General features: G+C 38.7%; 3 protein-coding genes across 5 annotated transcripts in view; 1 reads left to right on the forward strand and 2 right to left on the reverse strand.

Annotated features, from left to right (window-relative positions):
• Positions 1-6,083, forward strand: part of LOC128875133 (uncharacterized) — a 17,855-nt gene extending 11,772 nt beyond the window's left edge. For all 3 annotated transcript variants that reach the window (XM_054120499.1, XM_054120501.1, XM_054120498.1), the window contains exons 2-3: positions 2,311-3,548; positions 4,648-6,083. In XM_054120499.1, coding sequence (XP_053976474.1) covers positions 2,336-3,548; positions 4,648-4,811 — 1,377 coding nt within the window. In that variant the 5' untranslated portion in view covers positions 2,311-2,335 and the 3' untranslated portion in view covers positions 4,812-6,083. The remainder of the gene's footprint in view (positions 1-2,310; positions 3,549-4,647) is intronic.
• Positions 6,084-8,902: 2,819 nt separating this feature from the next.
• LOC128875236 (uncharacterized) lies at positions 8,903-11,508 on the reverse strand. The gene is made up of 2 exons (XM_054120624.1): positions 11,200-11,508; positions 8,903-9,192 (listed from the first exon to the last, which is right to left on the reverse strand). The coding sequence occupies exons 1-2, from the start codon at positions 11,425-11,427 to the stop codon at positions 8,971-8,973; spliced, it is 450 nt and encodes a 149-aa protein (XP_053976599.1). The 5' UTR covers positions 11,428-11,508; the 3' UTR covers positions 8,903-8,970.
• Positions 11,509-13,228: 1,720 nt separating this feature from the next.
• Positions 13,229-16,437, reverse strand: LOC128875235 (probable isocitrate dehydrogenase [NAD] subunit alpha, mitochondrial). Its single transcript, XM_054120622.1, has 6 exons — positions 16,270-16,437; positions 15,852-15,974; positions 14,954-15,126; positions 14,468-14,702; positions 14,114-14,392; positions 13,229-14,031 (listed from the first exon to the last, which is right to left on the reverse strand). The coding sequence occupies exons 1-6, from the start codon at positions 16,294-16,296 to the stop codon at positions 13,792-13,794; spliced, it is 1,077 nt and encodes a 358-aa protein (XP_053976597.1). The 5' UTR covers positions 16,297-16,437; the 3' UTR covers positions 13,229-13,791.
• Between the last annotated feature and the right edge of the window lie 409 nt (positions 16,438-16,846).

Here is a 16,846-nt window from a genome sequence, read left to right on the forward strand (position 1 = left end):
TTGGAAAAATAAGAATGTTGTAACGAAGAGTTTTTGTTACTTTATTTATTTTACTTTCTCAGAGAGGATTGGATCGAAGATTTTTAAATCCTAGAATTGGAGGATAATTAGGGGATCTGTGTATTGGATAAAAAAGAGAAGAGTGTACTTCTGTCGAAACGTTTGGAAAAATAAGAATGTTGTAATGAGGAATTTTTATTACTTTATTTATTTTAGTTTCCAGAGATGGTTGGATCGAAGATTTTTAAATCTTAGAATTGGGGGATGATTAGAGGATCTATGTATTAGTTAAGAAAGCAAAGGCTGTACCTCTGTCGAAACGTTTGGGAAAATAAGAATGTTGCGGCGAGAAATTTTTAATACTTTATTTTAGTTTCTCAAAGAGGGTTGGAAACTCGAGTTTCAGTTAGCGTACATCCCTTATACAACGACAGTTTTCGATAACTGGTTCGTTTTTCCTTTAAACACCCTGTCCTTATCGTCAACCATTTGTAAGTTATCTCACACGTTTCAAATAGACCCAGTCTCTCCTACTCTACACGTCTGAGAAACTCCCGTCCGAAGATTTCGAAGCTAGCCACGAACGTTGCCTGCAAACCGAGGGCGTCTTTTCCCCGAGCCGCGTTTCTTAGCGTCGCGAAGATGCCGCCACCGAATCCGACGCGATTCGAAGAAATTATAACTGCATTAATCACCGACAACTGTCGGATCTCGGGAACATTCCCTCTAATTACTATTTGTTCTCGCTGCGATTGTTCATACAACCGCGGCACGAAGTTTAATTGAAATACCTAAGACCGTGGATTCTCATTAACGATTTCTCGGGGATTCCTCGAGGATTCCACGCGAGACATCCGAGCGAAACCGAACGTGCACTTGACAGAAATTAGTAATCCTTAATGGATGACGCGATGCAAGCCTGGTATTACCCCACCTCCTTCCCGACCAGTCGTAGGCGTCGTCTGCTTCGTCTTAGACTTAACACCGGAGGATATTCAATTAATTTCACCAAACAATAGTAGCTCGCTTCCACTCCGCCGATTTGTACATACCCTTCGTGTTTTGTGCTCTCGATTATTACGGGGAATCGCGGCGTATTCCTCTACCGCTCGCGTATGCGTTCGCGAAGCTATTGGGTCCGTGAAGGTTAAGGGTTTGCTAGAAAGGACTTTAGAATTTTATTTTCTTTAGATATACTATTTTAATCGAAGCCGTTAAATTACTTTTGAATGTATAAATAGTTGATTATCTGTATATTCGACTAATATAACAGAGGAGGTAAAGGGTTGGAGTATTTTTATACGCCAGGGTTTTTTATACTCTTGTTTAAGTATTTAAATTACTTTTCAACGTTTATTTTTTAAAATATCCTATTTTAATTGAAACTGTCAAATGATTTTTGAACGTGTAAATAGTAGATTATCTGTACATTCGATTAATATAACAAAGGAGGTAAAAGGTTCAACAAATGGTGCTTTGCAGTATTTCTTTTTTGTACTCTAGTTTAAGTTTTCAAATTACTTTTCAACGTGTATGAAAAAATAGTGAATTATCTCTTTATTCGACTAATATAGTCGTGGCTTTGAATGTTTCAAATATGGATATTAAAGTAAATGAATACTTGTCTGTTATAATCCTACATAATCTATAATTTATAACATATCTGAAGAAGGTCATCGTACCAATAGACTACAAAAATACTTATTCTTAATCAAATCTTTCTAATATCAATGAATAATGTACAATCTCAGAAGACCCACACAGTTTATTTTAAAATATATCCAAAGTGCTTACCAGTTGAAGTCAGATGTAAATACTAAAAAAATTCAACTGACAACATTTTGCTAACTTAAAATTTTATCCTCTATTTTAACCCTGCAATGCTCAATTCTTCAAATCGGAGTCAAAACACGAATCAAGCTCTATCGCAAAAATTCAACTATCAGATTTGGCGCAAAAATAATCATCTTCAATGATACCGTGACCTTTTTCTAACGTAGATTATGCTGTTGCGTAATAAAATATCAAACCAAAATGCGGTCGATACGCTTGTACATCGATGTAGGTTTTTAAACATAACCAAGCAAAATACTTACTAATTAAATTCTTGTAGTATTTATTCTTGTAATAGTATACGCTTGTACATCGATGTAGGTTTTTAAACATAACCAAGCAAAATACTTACTAATTAAATTCTTGTAGTATTTTCACCCCACTTTCTAGCACCACGAAATACCATTCAATAACTTGCGCAATCAATGCTGACGTCCAATTTCTGTCTAACAGTTTCAAATTTCCCAATTCCTCCAGTTTAGAGGCCACGAAACCGATCAACATGACGACAACCACAGGCGATCCGTCGACCCTGAAGAGTCCAGCCTCCCTGTCCGGCGGCGACTTGGTCTCCCGTCTGTTGGCAGCGACCCCTCCGTACCTCTACAATGTTCCATTGACGCCTCACAGCTTCTTCTTCAGCGAGATGTTGCGCTCGTTCGTCCAAGCAAAGACGGAGGCATCGTCGACGGGAACAACAGCGAGCGCGCCGAGACGTCGGAAGAGGTCTTGGAGGGACGCGAGGGATCGCCCTTTGGAACTGACCACGAAGGAGAGACACCATCATCACCATCACCATCACCATCAGCAACAGGAGAAGTACTTTCACGGTCAGCAACAGCAGCAGCAGCAACAGCACCAGCAGCAAACGGAAGCCAGGTTGGAGAACAGGGGCAAGCAGAGCGACGGTTACGAGACAGAGAGCAAAGTAGGAAACTTCGAGCAGAAACCGAACTTCGGTGGCGATATACTGAAGCCAGTCGACGAGAACAAGGCAGACTTCAGCAAACAGAGCAGGAGTTACTTCGACGAGCGACCGCGTCACTTCGAGCAAGCCCAACCCCCCGAGAACATCTTTCCCAGCGAGTTGCCGAAGGTGAAACCCGAAGAGACTCACACCGCGGATCGCAAGAACTGCAGTTATAGCGAGCGAAGCACCTACGACGAGCGCACGAAGAGCACGCTCGGCGGCCAGGAGCTGCCTCTGTTGCCGGACCAAAAGAAGCTCGACTTCTCCAGGAATTTTCTCCCCGGACTCACCGGGAGGGGTTGCGACATGCTGCAGGGCGTTAAGGGATTCGGTTTACCTGGGAACGTGACGAACCCTGATTTCCTCCCCAGCCCTCTCTGGTACCCGCCTTATCCGATGCCTCAATCCTATCCAGGCATCGACCCGCTGCACTTCTTCATCGACCTACGCGTGTCGGGGCACATCTGGGATAGGAAGCTCAGCGAGAGGCAGCTACCGTTCAAAGGCAAGCACTGTTCGGCGTTCAGCGTGCCGCAATCGAAGGAATACAACAGTAACAGGCCGTTGAATCTGACTAGGGACGAAGCGAGCACCTCGAGGACCACGGAGGAGAACTCGCACGGTACCAATCACATCCTCAGACACCTGACCAGGACGTACAGGAACATAAGCCAAGCACAGAACGTCTCGAGAAGCGAAACGTCCACGACGGAGAGCGAGGAGAGTCCGAAGGATGGTGATAACAGTGAGTGATTGCTTTCGGTGTTTGCGTTCGGTGTTGCGTGGCTTTGGAGCTTGTTGCGTGGTCGTCTGACAAGATTTAAGAAGGCATGCTCTGATTCGTTCCTAATTAAGATTGATAACTGAGGTTAAGTATCTGAGTAAGAAATAAAAAAGGAAGGAAGATCGGAGAAACCTTTGGTTCGCTCTAAAAACCAAGACTTCCAGATGTAACCGTGTCCTTTGGGTAAGATACTCCGATGTTCCGGGAGCTTGACTTCTATAATTCTCTAGCTAACTTCTTCCGGAGATCCGGAAATTTTCGATTTTTGTTGTTGTACATTTTCTTAACACGTCTCGGACGCCACGTCGCCCATACGCGACAGAGCTTTTCACTAACAATAAGGAGCTTGAACGATTTTGGGGACCAGTGTACAACTGAGAGGGTTGGTTGATAAACTGAACATTTTTCTTAGCTTTTAATTGATACTTTTTTGGAATTTTCACTGTAGGGCCATGTTTGAAATGTTGTTAAATATATATTAAAAAGTGAATTGGCACAGGTTCGATAGTCTCAGAGTTTCTGCTTCTAAAGTAGCGAAAAATAACATTGCGAAAGACGTTCCTTTTTTTGGAAATGGACTTTTTACAAAGAAATTTTAGAAACTACCATCTACGAAACTTCAGAAACTTCAGCTTGAAACACCAGTCTAATTATCTTGGTATACTTAAAATTTATAATATTTTCAGTTATATCCACGAGATGGATATATGTAGAAGCAGTTCTTCTAATGTAAAAAGAACATTGACAATGCACAGAGAAAAATTGAATTTCGATACTCCTTCATAAAAAGGAACGTCTTTTGCGATGTTATTCTTCACTATTTTAAAAACAGATACTCCGAGACTATCGAACCTGCATTAATTCAATTTTTAACAGATATTTAACGACATTTCAAAAATGCCACAGTGTGCTTCAAATGGAAATTCCGAAAGATATTGATTAAAATCTACGTAAGATGTTAAGTACAGCAATTTTAAAGTTTAGCAAGCACAAACCCTCTCAGTTGTGCACCGGCTGGAAAGGAAGTTACTAATCGATACGAAATTTTGTTGCAAACCAGACGAAAGATTCCCGAAAACGGAGAACACCGCCGCCACGTCGTCGAGTCAGGAAGAAGGGAAGAAGGATCTGCGAGCGTTGATTGGCCTCGAGCTGGTCGTCGACTACGTGAAAGAGCCCAAGGGGGATCCCGCGAGCGAGCAGGCTTCGCAAGTAACCGAATAACTCGCGAAAATCGAACGAATATCTTCCGATCTCGTCTGCACGAATAGGTATAGACTCAGACATCACTCGACTACGTCGTTCACGGTAATATAGGAAGCTCTGAACGTTATCGTCGTCAAAACGATCGAATCCTCTCGATTGATACTAAACGAGGCTTCGTCGGGCCTCGAATATCTGATTGGATCTACCATTCTGTTTTCTAATATACGTCATCGACACGAATGATAATAACCGAAATGAATTGCACGCGTTTGCTTTCTCCACAGGTGTTCTTTCTACTTTCCAGTTTATGTTCAACGTGCTGACGCACTTTGATGCATTTTGATATTTGGTGATAACTAGACCGCGGATCTCGATGCGTTTATAGAAAATTTGAATGTGCAAGAAGCTACTAAATGCAAACAATATACAAGAATATAAAAATGATCGAAAGTAAAGTTTATGTTACAATATTTGCAGAATAAAATAAATTCCTATTTAGGCACGTTCGCGAAAATTTTATTTTTCATAAAGATCCGCAGTCCAGTGATAACGAATAATTGTTTTCGATGGAAAATTGTACGCGGAAAGTCATGTATATGGCCACGTTGAAGCTCGATTCGTTATTTTTAAAAAATTCGTAGAAGTTCTTTTAAAAGTATTAGGTTGTCCGAAAAGTTTCTTTCGTCAGTTGCATTCAATTATTTTCTGTGGCAGTGTTTATATAAATAGACAATCTAATTTCTTAGACATTGATGCTGTAACAGTAATGGAGCGAAATGAATTGTGCACAATTTTGTAATGTAACATAAAACACGAAATATTGTGTATGAATTAATTATTAATAAAACGAAAGAAACTTTTCGGACAACCTAATACATCTCATAGTCAGCGACGATGTTTTGAACGTAACCAGTTCTAATCTGACCGATTTCTCGAGGATCCTTTTCGAGCCACGATTAACCAGCACGGAACTAACCTTTTGATATCGCAGCATGGCACTTTCGAGACACCGAGTCTTTGGTTCGGCAATCTTTGCGACTCTAACTTTTCACCATTCTCTAACAGACTTTTTCCTATCGTTACATTCGAGACTCGATTTAAAGAGTCACCTCTTAGGAAGGAGACGGGAGATCTTAGAGATTCTCTTCTGGGGGCAGAGAGGCTCCTCTCCGAATTCGACTGTATGTGATATGCGCTGTACATATTATAGTAGCGTTCTATTGTATCTATATGTACTAATAGAAAGTATTCGACGTGTATATTAAACGTAATAAAAGTAATGCGACTCAACTGCGTCGGAGAAATCCCTATCCCTTCCACTGCGAGCACGAAATGTGTCTGAGACAGCAAAACATTCTTTTCGTAAGCCCCGCACCCCTTTATACTGATGTTATTGTTTTTGGTACGCGTTCATTTGTGACAATTTATGTTGTTATTTATTTGTTTATTATTTATTATGTTTTACGATTGTCGGACCAGTTGTAACCATGTTTGATATGATACTTCCATATGATAGCGAACAAGTGAGTAAATAATTAAAATTATATTCGTAAAGAAATTTTTGTTTGTAGATTCATCATATTTATCTTATGTGTATTATTTATTATTATAAATAGGGACAATATGGACATTTCATCTTCTCGTGGAGTAGAAACGTGGAAATAAAATGGAAATTGAAATTTAATTTTAATTATTTGATACTTCCATTAAACAAAATACATAAAAATAGAAAAGAAATTATGATTCATGTTCAAGATGTTGGAACGATATAGTTTCTCGCGAACTTTTCAAAATCTTATGAAGCAGAAACGTAGAAATAAAATAACACTTGAAATTTAATTAAAATTATTTTATACTCCCATCAAACGAAATAAATAAAAATAGAAAAGTAATTATAAGTCAAAATCAAGATTTAGGAACAACATGATTTCTCATGAACATCTCAGAATCTTGTCAAGTAGAAACGTAAAAATAAAATAAAAATTGAAATTGAATTTCAATTATATTATCCTCCTACAAATAAAATATAAATTATAATTCAAGATAACAATTGAAATTTAATTAAATATATTTTATACTCCCATCAAACGAAATAAATAAAAATAGAAAAGTAATTATAAGTCAAAATCAAAATTTAGGAACAACATGATTTCTCATGAACATCTCAGAATCTTGTCAAGTAGAAACGTAAAAGTAAAATAAAAATTGAAATTGAATTTCAATTATATTATCCTCCTACAAATAAAATATAAATTATAATTCAAGATCACGTCGTCACACCAGAATGGTTTCTCACGAATCTTTTTTCCCTTTGTCAAGCAGAATACATAGAAATAAAAAAGAAATTATGATTGAATGTGTAGGTGTTACAACAAATTTTTTTCTAACGAAACGCATAGATTCGACCGCGAGGGTCGTGACAAATATTTTCTCTGCGCCCTGTACACAGACTCGGTATATGCATCTATGGAAGGGTCCAGCTGCACGCTGAACTCGAACTCTCGAAAGGGTGAAAAACAGAGAACGCAGAGGGAAGGGGAAGTCAGCTTCCTCACCTTGCTGAATGCGCCAGGCTCGTTATAATCAAGAGCACCCTCGAAAGGAACGCACACGCAAAAGGAGCGTCGCATTCAGTCACACCACTTCGTCAGCCTCTCGACCTTATGCCAGGTTTCTGGATTTGTCTCGATGAAAAATTGACTTTTTGGAGGTTCCTGTTTTGTTGGATCAGAAAGTAAGTAATCGTTAAATTCTTGGTTAAATTATAATCAGTATATTTTACACTTTGAGTTTACCGCGACATCGTTTATCACCTATCCTACGCGAAGAGTTCGTTTGGCTATTTTTCTCTCTACTGTCATTTCTCGAAGTGCGACCCATGTCAAAATTGTATATAGCGTAATCTCGGTTTCGTAACTTTAAGAAATAAATATATTAAAACTTAACAGTGATACTGTGATTGAAAAAAGCGTCTTTAAGACTAGTCATTTGGCTGATCGCTACAGAAATAAGTACGAATAAAGGTCGATTCAGACAATACGACACGGACCGTCACGTTCCAGCAACGACACGTACCGGTACCGACACGACGAAACATTCAAACACGCGTGTTAATGGAACTATTCACACTGTTCCCGTTGACGGAACGTTCAGGTCGGTGTCAAGTGTGAATAGTTCCATTAAAACGCGTGTTTTAATGTTTTGTCGTGTCGGTGTCGGTCCGTGTCGTATAGCGTGGATCGACCTTAAATCATCGATAGGTTTAGTGTCGAAAAACATAATCCTAAAAAGCACCTTTTGGAAAACGCTTCACGCTCCGCGCGAATTCTCCCCAACGTCAGATATGGATTCCTGCTTGGAGCATGCTCCATCGATCTAACCGCGTGCAAACACCGAGGCGAAGTTTTACATTCAGCCTTTGCAAACGAGTCGAGGGAGATCGATATCTCCCGTCAGATTTGCCCTCGTCCCTAAAAGCCACGTATCTCTTGTCAATCCGTGCGCGCACACACACACACAACGAGGTCTCGTGTTCCCTTAATTGTGCTCTGTCGACTCTCCGTCAAAGACAGACCAATCCGTGGAACGGATCTCGATCAACGTACGACTTCGCGAGTAGGATTACCATTCCTGAATCCAAGGTCGGTATTAAACGTAGGCCTAAGAATCTTGGCAACGTCAAGCTTTAGGCTTTGGATCTTTGTGATGGCATTTAGCGATTTTTGGGGGTTGAACAATTTGCAATTTTTTGAATGGCTCTTGAGTATAACTTAACCCTTTATTTACTGACGGGACTTGTAAGTCACGTTAATTTTCTCGTGGTACTGTATTAATTGAACCCTTCGAAACCTATTTGCGACTTTCGAGTCCACTTCAGCTTATGCTTGTGTTTTTTCTTCTCTTGGAAACTTGTTAGAGACAACTCTATAAGATGATATAAGATCGAGATGGACGCCTAGATTTCAAAAGCTTTCGAGAAATTCAATAAATAAAGGGTTGAAGGGTCAAAACTTTGATCCTCTTTTAATCCTAATTGCCACAGAACAAACTAAGAAAACGACTACAGTGCGAAAGGTTAAAATAACAAAAAAACGGATATATTATACCATTTGTATTTTATTAAAGAAAATTCTAAAGTCTCTTTTGGAGTATTCTTTACACTTTCCCGCGAACTTGATCAAACGGTGTCGTGATTGGCGATTACGCGAAGTTCCAAGATTACTTCACCCTTGTTGTTGCCATCAATTTTCACAGTTTTGCGACCCTGCTCGGGAACAACGATGATATCGTCCAATCCAACCCTCTTAACGGGTGCCTGGACTAATTTGTAACGTGCAAGTGGTAACTCCTCTTTGTTCACCTCGACGAACGGCTTTTCTGACGGCGCGAGCGTGTATACCTGATTCGGACACCAATATGACATTTATGATATGCGTTGCAATTAACGTCGAACGGGGGCTAATATTTATTCGGACATTTTACAATTAATCAGATTAACGTTTGGCCACTCATTGTCCTGGTTTAATTAAATCGATTAGCAACCAACGGTTTTATTCATCAACGTCGACAAAGAGATTCCTGGAGAAGATTTCACTGGACAAAGTAAAGTGCTACAAACGTATGTATGACATGAATATTGTAAATATTATAGCATATATTAGTCCCTTATTTTTAAATATACATTGCCTATTTACTCTTTTTCACGGTACTAGTTAAAACAAAACTCAAATACAGAAAGTATTAATAACGATATATTTTCTATAATAAAATTCTGAAATTATTTGATTGTGATTTTTAATAAAAATAAAGTAGTAATCGATACAATCGCAGTTGCAATTAGTTTTTCAAGTATTATCATAATCCTTCAGCAATCAAGTACGCGGCAACAACGCGGAATAGAGAAACAAGCTACTTCTCGTTGCCGCATACTGGGCATTCCTGCGCCTACGAGATGGCAACCGAACCGACAAACCGACTAGCATAGGTTGCCGCATAAAAGGGGTAACTCTGCGCCTACGAAATGACAACCGAACCGACAAGCAGGCTAACATCGGTTGCTGTATACCAGGGGCACCTCCACGCCTACGGTGTAGCAACCGGGCCTACAAACTGGCTAACTACGGTTGATATCGAAGAGGGGCATACTCGCGCCTACTTGATGACAACTAATATTTCGCTTACTTATCGTTCAGGCCGCCGGTGCCGTTCTCCTAACATCTCCCATCATCTCCTGACATCTCCTAACATGTCCTAACATCTCCTAATACCTTCTAACACGTCCCCACAGCTGTACCCACGTGTACACATGTATCGAAATCGCGCCGCATTTTACTCCTGGTATCAGGAGAACATGATATGTGAAGAGGTGGCACGAAGGAAATCTGGTACGTATCGAATTTTGGTCAGAATTTTACTCCTTGCGCCTACGGACAGGCAACCGGTTCGACATGTCTGTCAGTACAGGTTGCCTAATTCAAGGGGCTAATTTTTGCTAAATTTCGGAATTACTGGCCAATTTTGCATTTTGGCAAAGTCAACAATGTTGCAAATCGCTCCTCTCAAACTTCCACAATGTTGCAAACCCAATAATGTTGCAAACCCAACAATGTTGCAAATCGCTCCTCTCAAAATTGTGATGGAAAATGTCGGATTTTTACTCCTGGTATCAGGAGCACATGATATGCGAAGAGGTGGCACGTTTGCGCCTATGAGTAGGCAACCGGCCCGACATATGTGTAAGCATGGGATGCCTAATTCAAGGGGCATATTTTCGGTACATATTTTCAGTAGAAGGAATTTTAATGGAAATTAACGGGAAATGTCACGGAAACGGGGGGAAATTAAAGGGATATGTGCCAGGAAATGAAGGGAAATTAATGGGATATGTGTCAAAAAATAGAGTGAAATTGAATGGAAATATTGCAGGAAATGAAGGGAAATTAAAGCGAACTGTATATCAGGAAATAATGAGAAGTTAATGGGAAATGTGCCAGGAAATGAAAGGAAATTAAGGGGATATGTCACAGAAATGAAGGGATATTAAAGGAAAATGATGGGGAGTTAATGGGAAATGTGTCAGGAAATGAAGGGAAGTTAATTGGAAATCTACCAGGAAATGAAGGGGAATTAAAGGGAAAATCTCCACGAAGCTATATATGATATCATTTTTTAGAAAATCTTATTAATACTATATTAAAGCCTGATGATTTAGTTTAAAGGAGACGAGGACGATTCAATTTATCACTAAAATTAATTTCTCTATCTCCGTGTTATATAACAAAAAATTAGATAAGCTATCACCTTGTTCAGCTTTATTAACTTTATTAGCTTCATTAGTTTCATGCTAGTTCCTCCCACGTTTGACAGGAAAATGCATTAATATAAGAAAAAGAAGAGATGCCCTCACCTTTTTAACAGGGTGTATCATGTTCTCGGCTTCGTCTTCCCCGGCGTAGAAGCTCAGATCCAGATCGCGCGAAGATTGTTCATTCGGAACGGGGTAAGCCAAGCCACCGTATCGATTTCCATCTGGATTCTGCAAGTAGTAAACCCGTCCATTGATGGAAACTATCAGGATTGCAACGATGGCGAGAACACCTTGATTTCTCATTGTTTCGCTTTTGGCGTGCGACATGAACGAGTTAGCGGACTGTGCTCGACTAAAACTGTCGTCTGATAGAGCCGGTGAAAAATAATGAAATAAAACTTTCCTCCCGGCAGCTGCCGTCGGGCCAGTTAATCCGTTGTAAGGCGATTATAGAACGTACCACGGAATGATTAATTAAGTGAACAACCTGTCAGCGACGAAACCAATCGACGATAGGTAATAAAATCCAGAATCTAATCGATCGTATATTTGCAGGAAAGCAAGTCTTTCGTGTCGCGTGAATGGCGTGAAGTTAGAAATCTTTATGCTACGGAATAATTTATTTACATGTAATGATAATTAAATATTAAATTATCCGATTTTCGATAGTTTCGAAATAAAATGTTAACTTCGTAGAAATGTTCACGAGTTTCAGCCTGGCAACGAACGTGTTACAATAATTACTAAAGTAGCAACGAAGACAAATGTACGAAACAAAACCACAGACTTGAAGGTTCGTACAGGGGTTTCAGAGATACCCAGTAAATCCCGGTGCATTGTTCAGGATCCCAGTCGCTTCCGCGTTTAAGGCAGAAAACACGGTTTCCGTTCATAAAGGGGTGAAAGCGGAACGAGCGGGTGCATGCGCATTATTGGAACGCGGCGAGAGATTAAAAACGACTTTTTCCAAAGGATCGGTTCCATTGACTGGGGTGCATTGCGGCAGGTCCTGAATAATGCATGAAATTTGTTCCCCGGAATCGAATCGCTTCTCGTCACCGCCGGCACGAGGACAAGAGAGCGGGCATAAATCTAAATAATTTCAACCCTCGAATTTTTATTATTCCTATGACTACGTCGGCCTCGATGCTGAATATGCATGCGTCGCTTTCCACACTTCGCTCGAGTGTTCCACCTTTGTGTAACTACTCGTTGCGACCGGTTCGGTTTAGGGTGTGGGGGATGATGCGCATCGCGTCTTGCACTTGCAACCCCTACGACCCCGTAATCGTCGAGACGCTCGTTAATCTTATTTCAAAATTGTCACCTTTGTCGAACGATTATCTTAAAATCTACGTTCTTGCGTTTAAAGATTCTTTCTACCTTGTAGTCTAAAAAAAATCGAATTTCTCTATACATTTATGATATACTTTTAAAAATACACAATTTAAATTTTATTAAAAAATTCGTAAAATTAAAGAAGTTACAAGAGGAAGACCATAACAAATATCTCGAAAACAACGAACACTCTGTGTGATTCAAATGTTTCCTGTAATATTTATAGAAATTACCATTTACTTTGTTCGTTGTTTTCGATGGAAAAATTTCAGGAACGAAGGGATATCGATGGTGTATCAGTTTTAAGAAAAATTTAATGCAACATGGTTCATTGGTCTATATATCACACTTGAAAGGAGAATCTAATATCAAAAATTTATAAGGAGTCAGTCATTACTCGCTCGGAGAGTCTCGATAAATCACGAAAAGAATTAACGAGCAGCGAAGATGACACCGGGTCTTTCCTCTCTCCCTTCGCCGGTGAAATATAGCCGACAACTTTTCTTATATATACTTGAGAGATTTCCTGAGAAGCATACTGTACAGTGGCAGCAGAAGTAGAGGGGAATTATGAAGTGGTTGGGGAGGGAAGCTATACCACAACACCGCAAGGGGGTGAAACTGTTGATACTGGAAGGATCCCCTCTCTACAATCATTATCTTTCTTTCCTTTTTCTTTAATGTACGGAAAAATATCGGAAAGTTCTTACACTACTCGCGTTAACGCTCTCGGAGCCATCTCGTTCCAAAATGTGGAAACAGTGTAACCTCTAAATAATAAACGACACGATTTATAATATTTTATTTATTTGTAATACTGCGCAATGTTGTTGATTTCTTGAAACTCCTCCTCGAGGCCGCGTTACTTTCATAACAATTTCATTTAAAAGTATTATACAGTGTTCCTAGATCAATATACACGCCTATTTCTTGGATAGATTCTTCTATTGGAATCTTCGATAACAACGAATATGGTGTGACAAACATACATGGAAGTACATTCAGTCAACACACGCGATCGAACTGCGTGCATTTAATCACAATGAAATAACAATACATGCTATTACACAATTAGTAAATTCACGATTCACGAAGTTGAGTAACATAATACTTCACGATAAACTAATACAAGTACTCGGCAAAAATTATCTAAATGTGTGTGAACCGACGACATATTTCTACAACGGAAACTTCTGCAGTTCGTTTAATGAAATTGCAGATCCATTCGGTACATGTACACTGAATGCATTTTTAAAACCAATAATTACAGAGACGTTTGAAAACAGCATCTGATCTCACGCGTATTATTGCTACGAGTATTTGGCAGTTTATTTCCAAACAACTTCATATTATCTATTTCGTTAATGCTGCAACTTTCTTGCAAATTTCATTAGTATATTCGCTACATTTTGCCGATCCTCCAAGATCACCCGTTAAACATTTGCCTTCTTTAATTGTTTCGTAGGCAGCGTTTTCGATGATAACTGCTTGTTTATTCAATCCCATATGTTTAAGCATCATTACGGCAGACAGCAATAATGCCGTGGGATTTGCCTTATCTTGACCTGCAATATCTGGAGCAGTTCCGTGTACCTGGTTTTAAATAAAAATATTATTATCAAATCGCACGTTACGCATATATAACAATCAATTATTATCAATAGCTAATGCATACAGATTCGAACAAGGCACCGTTCAAGCCAATATTTCCACTTGGCGTGAGACCAAGCCCTCCTACAAGTCCAGCGCACATATCGGACAGAATGTCTCCGTATAAGTTAGGCATTACGAGTACATCGTATTGACTCGGATCTTGAACCATGTTTAAACACACTGTATCCAGATATCTTTCTTCAAATTTAATGTTAGGAAATTTCTGTGCAGCATCTCGACAGCATCTCAAGAACAAACCGTCCGACATCCTCATTATATTTGCTTTGTGTACAGCGGTTACCTATGAACGCGGTTACAAATTCTCGATTACTTAAAACAATTGAAAATTTTGTTTTACAAAATTCCAATCAAGTACCTTTTTCCTATTATTATCCTGTGCATATTGGAAAGCAAATTCTGCTACTCTACTAGAAGCTTCTTCTGTAATCAATTTTATAGACTGTACAACTCCTTCTACAATCTCGTGTTCTATACCAGAGTATTCTCCCTCTGTGTTTTCTCGAATGGTGACAACATCAACATTGTCGTACAATGTTTTGTAACCTTCTAAGGAACGACATGGTCGCACATTGGCGTACAAGTTGAATTCTCTGGAAAAGAGTAATTATTAATATAATGTTTAATGGAAATATACAAGTTTCTATCTATTATTTCAAGGCTGATTAGAATTCAATCTAAATTTAGTTAAATAATTCAAATAACATGAGTCTATGATGGCATTCACAATTATGTAACGCAAACAATTCAAGACAGCCGCATTAAGATTGAGACAATATTCTCGCGTGTACGAGACAAGTGAATTAAATTGCTCTTAATTACACAAAGATAAAATCATTCTTACTTTCTCAATGCAAGATTCAACGATCTGTGTCCTTTTCCAATAGGAGTCATCAATGGTCCTTTCAAACCAATTTTATTCCTGTTGACCGAGTCAATGGCAGCTTGTGGAATACCAAATTTCCCATCTGGACCTTTTACCGGTGTTACATCAACAGATTCCCACTCTATCGGCACCTGGTATATAAGATAACTTTATCAATGTAAAACAATGTATCAAAGAAATGAAAATGTTTAGTTAATACCTTATCTAAAAGTAAACACAATTATTTTTATTAGTACTATCGCGTGAAAGCATAAAATATACGAGCCTGTAGTTGTAAATACTACAAGTTGAGTAATACTGTTATGCAATAGAAGACCTATGATTGTTACCACTCAAATTTGTTCATTCGTGCTAAGAAATGTTGCATAGTTCTCTCAGGACATAAAAAGCAATTGATACATCGCCATTGTATATAAACAAACTTATATAAATCCATGCACTAAGTTACTCGAATATGACATACAAATATGATACATGTTTTTACATATATATAAAAAAAAATATACAAAATAAAAAAACATACCTTAACTACAATAAGAGCAGACTGAATTAGCCTACAATTGGATCAACCTGTATAAGAGCAAGATTAAAATAAACTCTTTAAGGTTAGTAGTAGGACAAATAGGGTCACCTTGTAAGATTCAAACCACGAATAATCCATAAATCAATGTGTATAAACATTTGGTTCGTGATAACTATTGCAGTAAAAAATGTAATAAAAGTGTTGCCATCAATAAACATTACTACTTCTAACTCATTGACATGCACATTACATAAAAAATTCCGTGCACAAGAGAAACGTCGTTACATTAATGTTTTATGTAAAAGTTAAAGAGAAAAGAAAAACCCACCCTACCTTGGCAGTGTCAAAGATCTTTTGAACAGCAGCAGAAATTTCGGGTCCGATACCGTCTCCAGGGATAAGGGTACATTTCTGAACTTTACTGCTATAAAAGCGACCAACTCCGATTTTCGGAATCTGTTAATAAAATATCGATGTAATTCACAATTATCGAGAAGGACATGCAACGAACGACGTCGTACGTCGTAGAATAGGATACCAGGAACATGATCGGAAATTGATATTCGAAAAATGAAAAAGTGGAAACGATGAATGATATAAGAATAGGAGAGACTGCCAAGATATTACAGCCAAGCAGACGGATATATAACCAATCTGTAGAGAATTCTAACCTTTCAATTTGGGAAGAAGTAGGGTTACGCTTAGGACACTGACTGTTCCGAGGGTTTCTTGATCGGCACATGTTACTTACTGAGTTTCGTATCCACTGAGCTGCCATTCTCTCAATAAACTTTACAATAAAAAAATGAACCTCTACCAGCCAAATAAGTGTGCACGTCAGAAGGAATACCAGAAACCAAAGAAGAACGGGCTACGCTCGTGATTGGTTCCCGCGAGATGATGTCTTCTGCTATTCAGAAACGGGAGATAGCGGACGACATATAAGACCTGACGAGTGGCTCCACATATAACGATATACTTATTCACGCGAAAAATACCCAATGGCGAATAACTCGAATAAATCTTAACGACTGACGTTATCTTTTTAATTGTTTTAATAATACCTCTAGAAAGTAACAATGGACCTAAGTTAAATTATCGCAGATTAAACGTTTACGAAACATTTGAAAAGTATGACCGCCTATTTATGTTCAAACGTGAATTCTATCAAGTAAAATTTGATTGGTCATCAATTGAATTTTCAACCCTTCACGAACAAACGTCTTTGCAGGACTATTTGTAGAATATTTTATAGCAATTTGCCGAAAATAACGTGAATATAAAATCACTTTATTCAAGGTGTACGTTCTAATTTTATTTAATCGACT

This window comes from Hylaeus volcanicus, chromosome 4 (genome assembly GCF_026283585.1).
Source record: "Hylaeus volcanicus isolate JK05 chromosome 4, UHH_iyHylVolc1.0_haploid, whole genome shotgun sequence".
Lineage (NCBI taxonomy): Eukaryota > Metazoa > Arthropoda > Insecta > Hymenoptera > Colletidae > Hylaeus > Hylaeus volcanicus.

What these genes read in the sequence shown, in the direction of transcription:
- LOC128875236 (XM_054120624.1), bottom strand. Translation starts at nt 11,427, where the DNA reads ATGTCGCACGCCAAAAGCGAAACAATGAGAAATCAAGGTGTTCTCGCC. An exon ending in TGATACACCCTGTTAAAAAG is followed by an intron (nt 9,193 to 11,199) that starts GTGAGGGCATCT and finishes TGTCCGAATCAG; the next exon opens with GTATACACGCTCGCGCCGTC.
- LOC128875235 (XM_054120622.1), bottom strand. Translation starts at nt 16,296, where the DNA reads ATGGCAGCTCAGTGGATACGAAACTCA. An exon ending in TTGAATCTTGCATTGAGAAA is followed by an intron (nt 14,703 to 14,953) that starts GTAAGAATGATT and finishes ACTCTTTTCCAG; the next exon opens with AGAATTCAACTTGTACGCCA. An exon ending in AGGATAATAATAGGAAAAAG is followed by an intron (nt 14,393 to 14,467) that starts GTACTTGATTGG and finishes CCGCGTTCATAG; the next exon opens with GTAACCGCTGTACACAAAGC.